Source organism: Periplaneta americana, chromosome 15 (assembly GCF_040183065.1).
Source record: "Periplaneta americana isolate PAMFEO1 chromosome 15, P.americana_PAMFEO1_priV1, whole genome shotgun sequence".
NCBI lineage: Eukaryota > Metazoa > Arthropoda > Insecta > Blattodea > Blattidae > Periplaneta > Periplaneta americana.
Genome location: NC_091131.1, coordinates 116,572,570 through 116,588,441, shown reverse-complemented (window position 1 = coordinate 116,588,441; position 15,872 = coordinate 116,572,570). Strand labels below are relative to the sequence as shown.

At 37.2% G+C, this 15,872-nt stretch overlaps 1 protein-coding gene across 1 annotated transcript in view; it reads right to left on the bottom strand.

Annotated features, from left to right (window-relative positions):
- Positions 1-11,812: 11,812 nt before the first annotated feature.
- Positions 11,813-15,872, bottom strand: part of LOC138715276 (protein starmaker-like) — a 67,362-nt gene continuing 63,302 nt past the window's right edge. The window contains exon 7 of the mRNA XM_069848027.1: positions 11,813-12,725. Coding sequence (XP_069704128.1) covers positions 12,477-12,725 — 249 coding nt within the window. The 3' untranslated portion in view covers positions 11,813-12,476. The remainder of the gene's footprint in view (positions 12,726-15,872) is intronic.

Sequence of the window (15,872 nt, the reverse complement as noted above, 5' to 3'; positions counted from 1 at the left end):
ACCACAAATTATTGGGTGGGCTTGGGCCCCACGGGCTCATATAAGTTGGCGCCACTACACAACTCTCATTTACATTTCCAATATAATTACTGTATATCGTCAACAATACTATTTAATTACTTTCCAGCATGTGCATTATGTAATTCGATATGAAAGGTTTATTCCTCAATGAGTTGGAGTTTATTTTTCAATTTACTTTATACGGTACTTCCTATCGAAGTAATACTCATAATACCACCGACAAAACCAATGCTTAAAAATAAACCACAGCCTGGCTTTCACAAATCAATGTTGTTTCAACAGTGAACAAGTTTGAATATGTTTCTTCGCATCATCGACTTTGATGACATTATCAATGCTTTCTCTGTGAAGAAAGTGCGAAGGAAATCTTTATAATTATTCACAAGTAAAATGCATGTATTTTTATTCAAATAATTTATTGTTTTCTGAATTGTAACATTTCATTTGGAACTAATTTAAACTAAACATGACCTGTATATTAGCTACTTATAAATTATGTCCCGCGCCGTGTCGTCGTGGTCTAAGGCATCCTGCCTGGGACTCGCGTTACGGAATGCGCGCTGGTTCGTGTCCTCATGGGGGAAGAAATTTCCTCATGAAATTCCGGCCAGTGTATGGGACCGGTGTCCATCCAACATCGTGATGCACTTGGGGAGCTACGATAGGTAGCGAAATCCGGTTACGCAAACCAGCTATAACGGCTGAGCTCATCGTGCTAACCACACGATACCTCCATTCTGGTTGGATGATCGTCCACTCTGCTTCGGCATGTGGCCGGTTGGTCGGCCTTGACCTTTCGTGGGCTGTAGCGCCACGGATTATAAATTGTTTGTGGGCGTTGGGGACGGCAAATTTGAAATTTTAGCACTATACCTAAATTCGGCCCTGCGTCTCCTCATTTCTTTCCTTTTTAAGCACATTCGTGACAATGGATTCACCATCTTGAACAATTTTAATAGTGCGGCTCAGGCTTTAGCGTGTTTACCTGCTGATCTGGAGTTGCGCTCAGATGTGGGTTCGATTACCGCTTGGGCTGATTACTCGACTACTGAAGTTCAGTGCTGCCACCACCCGACCCGTGATGAGGAACATACTGTGCGTACTTCAGCAGTGAAAGTAAGCTCCGTATTTGTTAAACAAATCAGAGCGAAATCATTAACAATAGGTGCCTATTAGAAACAACAACAACCAAATTTCTTGGCTTAAAAATCGACGTGTTAGGCCTAAATTAGAAAAATCATATTAAAGAAATTACCCCCAAACTAAATTCAGCATGTTTTGCTATTAGATCTATGCAAAGATAGTAAATATCAATACCTTAAAAATAATGTAACTTACTTTGCATACTTCCATTCGGTAATGAGTTTTGGAATAATATTTTGGGGAAATTCCACAGATAGTAACAATATATTCCTACTAAAAAAATAGTAATTAGAATAATAATAGGTGCCAACTCTAGAGAATCGTGTAGGATATTTTCAAAAAACTACAAATAATGCCCATGGCTTGTCAGTATATTTTTTCATTAATCTTCCTCGTACGTAATCGTGAAAACTTTGTAACTAATTCAACAATTCATTGCATAAATACGCGTCTAAAAATGACTTTCATACTCTATCGGCAAATCTCTCGTGCTATCAAACACAGTAAAAATTTTTAATAGCCTTCCTATAGATATAAAAGATGAAACTCAAAACATAAGATTATTTAGGGCCAAATTAAAGAAGTACCTAATTTCTCACGTCTTCTATTCTGTATGTGAATTCATGAAATTCAACAACGCTTCATGAAATTGATACTAAAATTTTGTGTTGTACTAGTAGACTACGTATATTGTAAACCTCTTCTGTATATATTTCAACTAGACTGTGACAATAAATTAAGACTTTATAGTAGTATTAAGTTTTTTTTTTACTTTTTTTTTATATTCTAGCTGTGAAGCAATGTAAGAAGACCATGGAATGTTAATAAATACAATACAATACCTGTTTTGGTTTTTTCCAGGGTTTCCCCAATCGTAAGGGGAATGACAGGTGATCTATGGCGAATCCTCGGCTTCATCTCGCTATCACCAAATCCATCGACGCTAAATAACCCAGTAATTGATACAGCGTTGATAAATATCCAAGTAAAAAAACATTTTAATTAAATCAACATCTGAAATTGCTGTGTTCAGAGCTGTCCTGTCACTATCGTCCGAAAAGATTATTTGAGCCAAAAGTAATTTATTAGAAAGCGTCGTCGTCTGGAAATCTTGATCCATTTTTTTATATTTTAGGATTTCTTGGATCTAAAGATTTGGACTTAATTTAGTGAAAATAAATATTAATAACGTCTTGAAAGTCTAGACTAGGAAAATTATTTTGTCGGAATAAATACCTGAATCATTTATGAAAATACACGAGTCCACTTTCTTCACAAAATCAATAATACATACAGTATTTGTATGTTACGCATCCTAAGGCACATCAAGACTTTCAGCTTTTTTATACGGAGAAACTATGAAGAAATAAGTGTTTTGCATGAAGAAAGTAAAGTAGATTTATGCAGCTTAGTAACTGACTAAGTTACCATAGAAAATGTCATTGCTAATGCACTATCTAATGACATGGTAGGTGTATATCCTCAGTCGTTTCTGTCTGACATCAAAGAACCCGTAGCAAGAGGGCTAGAATCTCTTATCTACTCCTCTTGATCCGCAGCCTCCTCGATGCAAGATCTAATACGTTTTTTGGGACCATTGCGGTTCTTTAATTGTGCTTTGAATTTGACCCATATTTTCGGAAGAAGGAGCTGTTAAATTCAAACTGTTCTCTTCAGCTTGTTATTAAAAACGAAGTAGAATTAACGGGGCTACAGCTGATTTGAAACTTCGGCATACTTTTTCAATAATTGAGAGCTTTGCCGGATAGACCTATACGCCCTTCTTCGGGAAAACGGTTTAAAATGTAGTGAATAATTATAGTAGCGAAATTTTGTTTTGATTGTACTGTAAGGGAGACTGGGGAGGTTTGACCATAGGGGAGGTTTGACCCATCTCTATAATTTGAAATCCCGCCATTTTTATCTCTGCTATTTGTCATGGTTCTCTTTGCTTTTAATGTCAGAGGTAATATTTATGCTCATCAAGGCAGTGAAACCAAGAACAGCTGAGATTCTACTTCCTGTTTGATTTGTTGCTTGCTGATGTTGGTTTGATGCTGTTGTTTATAAGAATCCAAGTAAGTAATTGCAATCTTAATGGTAATAGTGATAGTTACATTTGATTCTACATCCTTTTAGGTTCAATTTCATATATTTATTGTGTAGTTTTCTTTATTATTAAGTATATAAATATTTTAGTATATACAAAAAGTCCCATGAGGGAGGTTTGACCCAAAATTGCAGGGAGGTGTGACCCATGTTATGGTGTGTGATTTCATAACATTTTTTTTATTTCTTAATAGGATGCCTTTCAAGTGGAAACCTACTGAAAATCCAAGGAAGAAAGTAGATCCAGGAGTAATGAAAGCTGCTGTAAAGCGTGTCCTCGATGATAATGTGAGCATTCGAGCAGCTGCAGTTGAATATGAAGTTGATAGGAAGACTTTAGGGAGGTATGTTACTAAAGTAAAGGAAGGAAATGAAACAGATTTCAAGGCAGACCACAACAGCTCTCAGATTTTTAGTTCAGAAGAGGAAAATGATTTAGAAAAGTACCTTCTAACAGCAGCTAGGTTGAATTATGGTCTTACTCCTAAAGAGTTGCGAAGATTTGCTTATGAATATGCAGTCGCTAGAGGTAAACCAATCGGTGATAATTGGAAGAGAAACAATCAAGCCAGTTATGATTGGGAGAGAGGATTCATGCATCGTCACCCAAGACTGTCACTGCGGAATCCCCAGGGAAAAAGTCTAGGGAGAGGGACAGCCTTTAACCCAACAAGTGTAGGCGAGTTCTTCCAGAATCTTCGTTCTGTGTATCACACCAATAAATTTGGCCCAGAATCAATTTACAATCTGGATGAAACTGGGGTAACAAATGTACAGAAACCTGGCAAGGTAATTGCACCAAAAGGGGAAAAACAGGTCTCAAAAATGACATCCGCTGAGAGGGGGACACTTGTTACACTTTGCTGTGCAGTAAGTGCAACAGGAAATGCTGTTCCACCATTCTTTGTCTATCCAAGACAGAGATTAAATGATAAAATGATTGATGGTGCTCCTGTGGGTTCTTGTGCTGGTGTTAGTCCAAGTGGGTGGATGACTGGAGAGACCTTTGTTCATTACTGGGAACACTTTATCAAACACACAAAGTGCTCTAAAGAACGTCCTGTGCTTGTCATCTTAGACAACCATGAATCTCACGTAACACCACAGACACTTCAGATCGCTAAGGACAATGGTATCACACTAATAACATTGCCACCCCACACAAGCCATAAAACTCAACCACTTGATAGAACTGTATTTGGGCCCTTCAAAACTGTTTACAATCAAGCTATTGATGACTTCATGACCACTCATCCAGGAGAGACTGCAACTATCTACCAGATCCCAAAATTTGTTGGAAATGCATTTCCTGTTTCTTTCACTCCTGCCAATATAATCAGTGGCTTTAAATGCACTGGGATCTGGCCATTTGATTCCACTATTTTCAATTCTACTGATTTTATGAGCTCATATGTAACTTATCGACCAAGTCCTGCCAGTGAAGATGCAGCAGCCATAAGCAAAGAACCCCATCCAACACTGATTACCCAGCCAAGTTGTAGTGGAATTTCACCAGAACAAGTAAGACCTTTCCCGAAAGCTGGTCCAAAGAAAAGTAAAAATGGCCGCAAAAGGGTTGTTAGTCGTGTGTTGACAGACACACCTGTCAAAGCAGCTATTGAGAAAGAGTACGAAGAACGCGTCAATAGGAAGAGAAATCAGGCTACCCTTCCTTCCAAAACTATTAGGAAAATATTTCCTAATGACTGTGAGGACTCTGTATCAATTGAAAAGGAGAGGAAAAAGAGAAGAGAATCTCACTTTACTCCTACGGCTGATGAGGACGAGGCTTCTGAAAATATAACTGATGATGACGACTGCGAGGAGGTGAATAATGAAGATTGGGGAGTGATGTCTGCTAAAAGTGGTGATTTCGTCTTGGTTAAGTTCTGCACCAAGTCGACAGCATGCCATTATGTTGGAAAAGTTATACAGATCAGAGAATATGAGTGTAAAGTGAAATTCATGCGGCGCTACCGATTCGGGTCAGACTGCTTTGTGTATCCTGATGTTGAAGACACTAGTTATGTGCCATTTGAAGATATGAAAATTCTTCCAAAACCAGTTTTTCAAGATGGAACTGAAAGAATGTCTTCAAAACTTAGGTTCTCAGTGAGATTTATTAATTTAAATGTGCGTTAAGTGAAAACAGTGCTATTTCTCAGTGGAACTTTCACTATTTTCTATATTTTTATAATATTTGTGTTTGGTACTTTTGTTAGAAATAGTGTTCTTTGTATTCATGTTCCTAATTTATTTAAATATTGCAGACTTGTACTGTTTTGTAGGCTTGGGTCAAACCTCCCAACATGTGGGCCAAACCTCCCTTATGCGGGGAGGTTTGACCCAGAAAGTAGTATAATTAAAAAACATATATGAAATTTAATACATTAAGAATAGGCTGTTCTGTAATTTACCATATATGTCTGAGATCTTAGTCTATCTAATGGTATGTTTTCATCACCTCTAAGGAAATTTATTTTTGGAAATAAAAATAAAATAAAAATAATGGGTCAAACCTCCCCAGGCTCCCTTACATACCTGCAGGACAGGGCTGTGTGCGTGTAATATAGCATTTTATTCAGGTGCGTTTTAAAATCTTAGATTGAATGTATCTCAATTCGCCATATTAACGTATACGCCCTTTTTCCGGCAAACCCCTCAATTACATTTTATTTTTATTTACCTCTGACTTTTTAAATTATGATTAATAAAGTCCAATAATCTAAAGGGATTTGAATATAGGCCTATTCTGTGATTATTGTGCAGATAGCTAGTCTGTTCCTCTAATTTTAAACGTGTCGTCTAGGACTCATATTTACATTTATTTGCCCATATGGACCTGACATACCTAAAAGAAAAAATCAAATAACTGTAGTAGTAAAATAATAATAATAATAATAATAATAATAATGCAACAGAAACGTAATATTATGCCTACTGGCGTTTACATGACTACTCCCTATCTCCATCTTTTGTAAATCTGAAGAAAGAGCAAGCATCATTTGCCAAGCGTAGTTTTTACAAAACACAAAACAAACAATCCCACATTTAACAGACATTGTATGCAACAACAATGAGAATAATCCTTACGACAACATGTGTTTGTTGAAAACAAAACTCACATCAAAGTTCACCGTGCTATGCTAGGCATCACGTCATACTCGCTGCCTTCACTCCCTGCCGCTAGATAGCACTGGCGAGTCATTCACCACTTTTACCGTGAACTTTTCAGTATTATTACTACTAATATCGAATACTGAAGATGTAATTAAATGTGTGTGTAACTTATCTAATGCCTACCCATTTCACTTGCGTGATTAAATTTCACAGTATATTTTAATAACCAAATAAGATAAGCATGGAAACATTAAATATTAATGCAAAAAGTACGTGTACTAGTCCAGTGGATAAAAGTAAAATATAACTATCAATGCGTTAATATGATTTGAGATTGGTGCGCTTCATGCACAAATTTTTCTGACCGTCAGGAAATGGTTTGGTGACAGTTTGATATGCTGCAAGAATGCCTGACTTTAATCACTAATCAGCAAGTAGTCAGAAACTGAAGTTATCGCTGTACGTACAGTAAAGTCGATGTGCGCATGCTCAGGATGGTTGGAAACTGCTGCAGAAACAAGCGCACTGTTGCCAGACACAGCGAGAGCGACAGAGATGGAAGATGGCTGCTCTCTCTGTATTATATTGCGCCTTCGAGCAATATACGATAGTCACCTGCGAACTGGACTACTTAACTGGCGTAATGTTGCGAGATATTCGACGAATAGAAAAATACAGTACTGGTAACACAAAACTATTTGCCAGATACATTTATATTAAGTATAAAATATCGAGCGACGTGGCTCAGCGGTAAAGCACTAGATTTGCATTTGAGAGGGCTCCAAGCCCCATGGTCAACCTAGTCACAAGTGCGCGCGCACACGCACGCACAAAGAGAGAGAGTAGAGTAGAGTAGAGTTCTGATTATCTGGCCTTCCGTGTTATCCAAAACATTTACAGTAATAGTCTTTAAGCACTGTGGTGCATTATACTGCACTGTATTTAAATAAGTTATGGATTATGCTGCTTCGACAATAACTATTTTTAAAATTTGGATTTTTTTAACTGCACACTATGAACTTTATTTAAAGTCTGTACGTACTGTACAATAACAAAGTTTTTTAAAGTCAACGCAGATCTATATATATTATAACTCGTTTATTATGTAGCCTTTCTACATTACTGGGTTCGACCTTTGACCCTTTAAAATGACAGGATCAAAAATATTATAGAGCTCTTACTCTCCGAATTATCCGGATTTTTTCTTCTCTGGACTGTCTGCGGCCCATATAGTGTCCACATAATCGGACTGTATATGTGTGTGTGTGTGTGTATATATATATATATATATATATATATATATATATATATATATATATATATATATATATATCAAGTGGTTGTGTATGTGTATGAGGTAATCTCAGAAACTATTTAAGAAATTTGGACAATCCTTTCACTACTGGAGAGTGTAATTTCTCTAGATGCACATTGGCTATATGTCATTACGATAACTCCTGAGTGAATTGAGGACTGAACCAAATGCGGCATAAGGTAGGATTAAAACATATTCTTGATACAATGCCGAAAGTAAACTTGAATGAGTGATGAATAGTTAAATTTATTCCTATTTGAAGGTTATAAAATTTTCCATGAATTTTCGAAAAGAGACAGCAATTTATATGGTGTCTTAAGTGAGTATTTATTTAATAATTACAAATATAATAAAAAAGCTGATATCAAATTAATGTTACACCATATCGATATACTTATGAGAGTTCAGTAATAAAATTGCATGACACTTTTGTTATATTTTGGCCTTTATTGATACGGTACTTTGCTGGTGTGAAATTACGGACGGAATTATTATTGTATCCCACATTTGATTTCATTTCTTGCTAATTATTCACTGATAATAAAGCTGTAATTTAAAATATACTAGATTTACATAAATTCTGTTTATTTGTAACAAGTTCAGAGAATAATAATAATAATAATAATAACAATAATACTTCAAAAATGTAGTTCCTTTGCAATATTTTGCTATTTTCCAATATTCCTAGCATTGCTACAGGCCCCTATCATTGCCTAATCAGCATATAATTTCATTTTATTCATTTTTGTTAATTTAAAAAATCATTTTTGTAATAATAGTAATCGTAATCATCATCATCATCATCACCATCATCATCATCACGCAATCATTTACATAACAGTTCGCCAATTTGTTTCGTTTCCTTTGCAGTAAGTTTTACATACATAAGTTCTGAGCATCCTATATGAGATATACACAAGGCAACATGGTTAACTGAAGTAAGTGAGAAAGTTTCAATAATATTTGTCTAGCCAATTATTCACTAAGTAATAACAAATCTGTATTTTAAAATATAACACATTTACTTAAAGAATATTTATTTGTAATACGTACAGCGAAGCGCATGGGTATGGCCAGTCATTAATAAAATTGAAATCAAGTTAAAATGAATACAAGCCATATTATGTGAAAATACAAACACTTCACGGCCTACTGATATACTCAAATATACACATGCGATATGACATAAATGTGTGTATGTGTCTAATGTCTACCCATTTCACTTTCTATGACATAAATGTTGAAGCATTTATAGGTACCGTAAAATAAACTAAACCTTTCAACAACTCGGAACACTTCTTCACTGATATTTCATATCATACTGATGTTAATTATGATTTAGAACTGAGAAATGCAGTCTCAGTTTGTTATATTTTGGTTTGACAAAATAAGGATCACTATGTTTATATTAGCTTCAAGGCTAGCACTTATTTCGCCAACCATGAATATTACAGACATGGGGTTTAGATTGTCATCTTCAATGAAAGTAACTCTTTCTCATGGAACTATTTAAAAAAAAGCCCTATATGTAATAATTTTGTGCGAGTAAAGAAAGGAATAAAAAGGCTATGTCATACATGGACGTTAACTAGGCAATGTTGCAGCAATGTCAGTGACTGATTTCAGAATAGCAGCTGCATCTAGTGCTGCCCATGTTCATAGTTGCTCTATGTTTACTATAGTCAGTGATGTATGCAACAGAGTGGGAAAGGAACTGGCCACCCTACCCTATAATCTCCTGGCTTAGATGTCTCATGAGTGATGCTTTATTGGTGTCACTTGAGATTCCAACCCGTATTCAGTTAACTATACAACATATGATTAAAATTACATAATACTATACAGTAGTAGTGGTAGTGGTAGTAGTAGTAGTAATAGTAGTAGTAGTAGTAGTAGTAGTAGTAGTAGTAGTAGTAGTAGTAGTAGTAGTAGTAGAGGTGGTGGTGGTGGCAGGAGCAGCAATGGTAGCAGTAAGTATGCCCTGTTCTTTATTGTACATGTCAAATATACAGGGTGTTTAAAAAATACGGGGCATAATTTCAGGTATGTATTTCCCACATGTAGACAATCAAAATAGTTCATTACAACATGTGTCCGGAAATGCTTCATATCCGAGTTATGCCTTCACAACATTGAAATTCACCGGAACGTTTTTCTTTCCGCAGGTCGTTGTCATTACAGAAGATGTTCAAAATGTCCACCTCCTGCTTGAATACAGACCTCACATCGATGTCTCATTGACCTGCGAACACGATCCCAAACTCCAGGAGTATTGCGTATGTCCTCAGAACATGCCACAATTCGATTCCGAAGGGATTCCAAATCAGGCACCGGAGACGAATAAACCAATGATTTTAAATGGCCCCACAAGTATAAATCGAGAGGATTCAGATCAGGTGAGCGTGGAGGCCAAGCAATTGGGCCACCTCTACCTATCCATCGATCAGGAAACCTTCGATCCAAGTACCGGCGAGCTGTACGACTGAAATGTGCAGGAGCGCCATCATGCAAGAAGTGAATGTGTTGATGACTGATCAGTGGAGTGTCTTCTAAAACATGAGGTATGGTGTTTTCCAGGAAGTTTGTGTACGCCTGCCCGGTAAGTCTGTTTACAAGTACATGGGGTCCAACTAATAGATCACCAATTATACCGGCCCACATGTTGAGGGAGAACCGCACCTGGTGATGAGATGGAACAGTTGCACGTGGGTTTTCATACGCCCATACATGCTGATTGTGGAAATTTGTTATGCCATCTCGTGTGAACTGTGCTTCATCTGTAAATAATACTAAGGCAGGAAAGTTCGGATTTACACCACACTGCTGCAAGAACCACTGACAGAACCTAACTCGTGCAGGGTAAGCTGCTGGTGACAGGGCCTGTACACGTTGCAAATGATAAGGATACAATTGATACTCTTTCAACAGTCTCCAGACAGTCGTATGAGGAACATTGACTTGCAACACTACCCTTCGTGTGCTGTTCACAGCCTCCAGAATCACCTCCTTTACTTCTGGAGTTGTAGATCTTGGTCGTCCCCTTCCCAAACCAGGAGAGTTAAATTTTCCATACTCGCACAGACGGTAATGGAGACGTACAAATGTCTTCTGATCTGGACATTGTCGCTGTGGGTACCTCTCCTGGTACAAACGACGAGCCAGCGCAGCATTGCCATCTGCCTTACCGCACATGCAGTGTATCTCTGCCAGCTTTTGATTTGAATACATGTCGCACAGTCTAATGCCTACACAACACTGAATGTAACCTTCGCCACGGAATGAACTGTCAGAGTGCCCTCTTAATGTCTCCTTTGACGGCAATGACCCGCGGAAAGAAAAACGTTCCGGTGAATTTCAATGTTGTGAAGGCCATAACTCGGAAATAAAGCATTTCCGGACACATATTGTAATGAACTATTTTGATTGTCTACATGTGGGAAATACATACCTGAAATTATGCCCCGTATTTTTTAAACACCCTGTATATTGTATATTACATATTGTGGTAAATCTAACAAGTTTCTTCGATGGAGATGTGCTGCTAGACAGTCATGGCCAGTTTCTAAGCAGAATAAAGCAAAGGCATCAGATCATGGACTGTTCGATATTATGTTGGGCTCTAGTAGTGTTTTCCATTTTTTTTATTTTCACATTCTTGTTTAGTAAGTTCTTTCACATGTGCTTTTATTTTAATTTTGATTAAGAGGTTTGCTGATTTTAAGATATCTAGGTAAATGTCATATACAGAAAACAAGTAATAATTTTTTGTCAGAATTTTCAATATCATCTGCAGTTTATGTGGAAGTTACAGTATATTGATTATCCAAATGTCTTCTATTTTTCAATAAAACAGTAAACATTTCACCTAACATGATACAATAATAGGAGAAAACGTGTCAAATGCACAGAAATAATATTCAATTATTTGTGATCGCTGCTCAGATTCTGGTAGTGTTCTTATGTGCATAAATATTCATCTACATAGCATATCTTATTGTAATTTTCGGGCAATGCAAGTATACGGACTATATACCACATGTTGAATGCACTATATATACAGTAAAGAAATATGTAGATAAAAGATTCATTCAGTGGTAAAGACACTTTATTTGTAATTTAGGGTCATGAAAAATTTCCCATTTTTATTAAAAAATTAAAATCAACATAATACAATATATGTAATTAACAACAACATAATTTATTTCCATATCAGCATGTAACATCCATGAATGTTTCAGAGAAAGCAACTAAAATGAACACTGAGATACACAAATTTTGTCTTCATTCTAAGTTCACTGGCCCGTGAATATATATCCATGAAATAAAACAAATACATTTCGCTTTTACTTTTATTACGGTTCTAATTTCTTCGGTAAAGAGATTATAATTTGAATGATGAAAACAGGTACCTTAGTTTTAATGCTGTTCTGTTTGTAATGAAATTATTCAAATTAAAGTGACAGAATTGCTCTAAGAATAAACATGTAGGAAAAACAGAGATAAAAGTTAAGCACAGGCAACACTTGATACTGTAAAATATTATATTTGTATTGCTTTACAAGAGAAGATTGAAAAGCCTTACCCTTATGTAAAGTATTACACTATGGGACAAGACCAAAACTGAAATATAGAAATACACATTAAATTTTGTTACCCCTATGTGGCCGAACAGTTGACACGAGGAATATGACAACTGTATGAGAATACATTTGGCTTACCCCTCCCCTTCCCACTTTTTTCTTTAATTTCTTACGTTAGGTACCAACTTTCATTTCTCACGGCTGACACTGCGCTTAAAAGTCATAGAACGAAGTTCATTTCCACTTTTGGAAGTTTTAATGGAAGTGACAATTCGACTGGTGTTTGTGGGGGTGGGGGAGGGACTAGATGAAGGAGAATCTTGCTCCATGCTGCTTCCTGCTGTCCCTGGGGCAGAACCTGAACTCTTTTCACGTTCTTTTCGTTGAAGGCTGAACCGACCCATTCCTGGTCGATATATTTCTATGCTTGGACGATCCTGTAACAATAAATAATACACTGTTTCAACATAAATTTCTAAGATGTTACCAGTATGTACAATACACACTGCAGTACAAATTCAGGTTATACATGGGAACATGATACATGACTATTACTATTTGAAAATAAAATCTAGGTATCAACACAGAAACCATGACTATATTCAGTAAAACCTCGATAAGACGCACCCACTTATTATGCTATCCTGTGTAATACGCTTTTTTTGTCCGGTCCCTGCACATTTCATAAATAATAGCTACCTTTATAAAATACCTCGTTTGTTGCACTTAAATCCCGCATAATAGTCTATTTTTGTGGAATATTTTCGATGTAATTTTCAGCAATGTAACAGAAATAAAACATTTTTGCCATTCAACTCACTGGTGCCATTAATCTGAAAAGTACTGGTATTCAACATTTTACCTGCGCACTTATACCTTCATACTGTACAATATCCCTCCCTCTTGTTACGCTCTCTTATTCGACTCTTTACCTGCGCACTTAAAGCCTACATACAGTTACAATACCCCCACCCTCTTGCTAATCCTCTCTCTCAAACAATATTCCTCACTCGGCCATAATAAAATTCTGGAAATTTTTGCTGGTCAGTTTGTTGTCCTTAAATGTACTGAAGTGTCTCTAAATCTTACGAAAGTACGATGAAAACAGTACTCTTAATCAGAAACAACTCTCCGATTCATTAGGAATCCCATCATCGACATTAAGGACAATAATAAATAATCGCAACTCAATCACTGCAGCTGTGATGTCAGGAGGATGTAAGCACAGGAAAGTGAAGTGTGGTAAACATGAGGACTTGGAGAACACGCACACGGCAGACAACTATAAATGACTTTTTTTCGAAAGAATTAAGTACAATACATATAGGGCCTTCAAAAAGAATGAACCGATTTCATTAAGCTATATTTCCCTAATAGACAGTAGTACAAGTTTGCAATCAAGACACTTGTATTTGACTGATGTAGCAGTGTGTACAAGTGTTCAATATGACCACCACCGGCAGCACGAACCAATCAAGGCGATAGGCGAATTCCTCCCAAACGTGTTGCAGCATGTCATGATCCACTGAGTTGATCACACATGTTATCTGCTCTTTAAGGTCATCCAAGGTAGTAGGTAGTGGCAGAATATAAACATTATCCTTGTCCCCACAAGAAGAAGTCGCAAGGAGTGAGGTCTGGGGATCTTGGAGGCCATGTGGAGAGAGCACGATCCTGAGCACTCCTGCGACCAATCCACCGTTGAGGCACTGTTCCATTCAAAAATGCTCGCCATGGCAAGCTCCAATGGGGTGGTGCTCCATCTTGCTGGAAAACGAAGTCACGTGGGTGCGTTTGCAAGAAAGGGAACAGCTAGGATCGTAATATTTCGAGATACCTTTGTCCTGTGACAGTGTCCTGCTGGAAGAGGAAAGGGCCATAAATCCTGACATTATTCACTGCACAGAACACATTCACTTAGGGGAAGGTCGTTCGTGCTCAATTGTTTCACGTGGATGTTCGGTTCCGCAAATCCGAACATTGTGACAATTGACATGGTCACTGTTGTGGAAGGTTGCTTCGCCACTAAAAATTATTCGTGAAACGATGTCATCATCACCTTTCATGTCCAGCATCGCAGTACAGAATTCCATCTGTTTCCCCTTGTGCCTGTACCACCTGCAGTCTGTATGGTTTCATGTGAAGACGTCTTTTCAGAACACGTCAGACAGTGGAACCGCTCATCTGAAGCTCATGGCTAGCTTGAGATATGGACTTCCATGGGCTCTGCTGAAACACCTCTTGGATTCTCTCCAGGTTTTCTTCTGAAGTTCGCGGTTGGCCAGGGCTTTTTCCCTCACACAAACATCCAGTGTCCTTAAACTGTTGGAACCACCATCGGATGTTCTTGGAAGAGAGGCTGTACTGCACGTTGTTAAATCTCCTACGGAAAGCACATTGCACTGTGACCACACAATTGGTTCTCGTGAACTCAAGAACACTGAACGCTTTTTGCTGAGGTGTTGCCATTCTGAGACTTACGCGGCAAATGCTGTGAGCAGCAGGTCGGGTTGGGTTGGGTTGGGAGGAGGGGTCGGGAGGAGGAGGCACGACAGAGCACTCTACCGGCAACTATTCGAAACTTGAAATACGCTCTTTCTAATGGCATGCGACTCGTTCCACTGCGTTGCTTGTGTAATGTGAAATAAAGCTCCGAAATTGGTTCATTCTTTTTGAAAGCCCTGGTGTTGTAAATGTATTTGATGTAAAGTACAGTAATTACATAATGGAGTAATACTGTATTACCTTTCATGAATAATGTATTTCAATAAAGAAAAATACTAATAGATACTTTATGTGTCAAAATTAGTATACCCGCCTAATATGCTGTTTACATGCAGTCCCTTGAACAGCGTCTTATCAAGGTTTTACTGTAACACAATTGGCTGTACAAGTATAGGAAAATAAAGCATGAAGTGAAGACATAAGCAAGGAATTAAGTATGGAATCAATGAACAATGGCATATTTCAGTACTGGGAAAATTAAATTGTCTGTTCAATAATAGAAGAGAAAGTGTTCAGGCATAGTTGAATACAAATATGACAATCTTGGAAATTATCAGAGAATTATGAGCATAAGTGTGCATACATGGGATGGAGGAGAGGGTGCAGGCAGTGCCTGGGCACTTGCTAATGAGTCTTAAAACATTAAAAATAACAAAAAAATAATGAAAACATACGGTAATTCATGTTAAAATAAAAATTGGGGAATTCTATTTCAATTGGATTGGGATATTGCAATTTACTCACATGATAATACTGTATTGTTTACAACAACGGGCAATGCCGCACAAATTAGTGTTGCTTTGTAATGTGGGCAGAAAAATTTTTGGCGCAGTCTACACATTCATCACCAATATTATAGTTTCCTGCCTTCTGTGACATGTATCTTTTATTTTCTTTAGTGATTGTTGTATTCAGTTTGAAATCAGTTGCAGGAAAATTTAGTAGTGCTGATGATTTTTTGGCTCTTTGAATGACCTAATGGGCAAGGAATTATAGGTAAGTGTGTGATTAGGATAAGTAGTAAACGATACTAAACAGACTGGAAATACGGCTATAAATTCAAATAATGCATTGGAGCA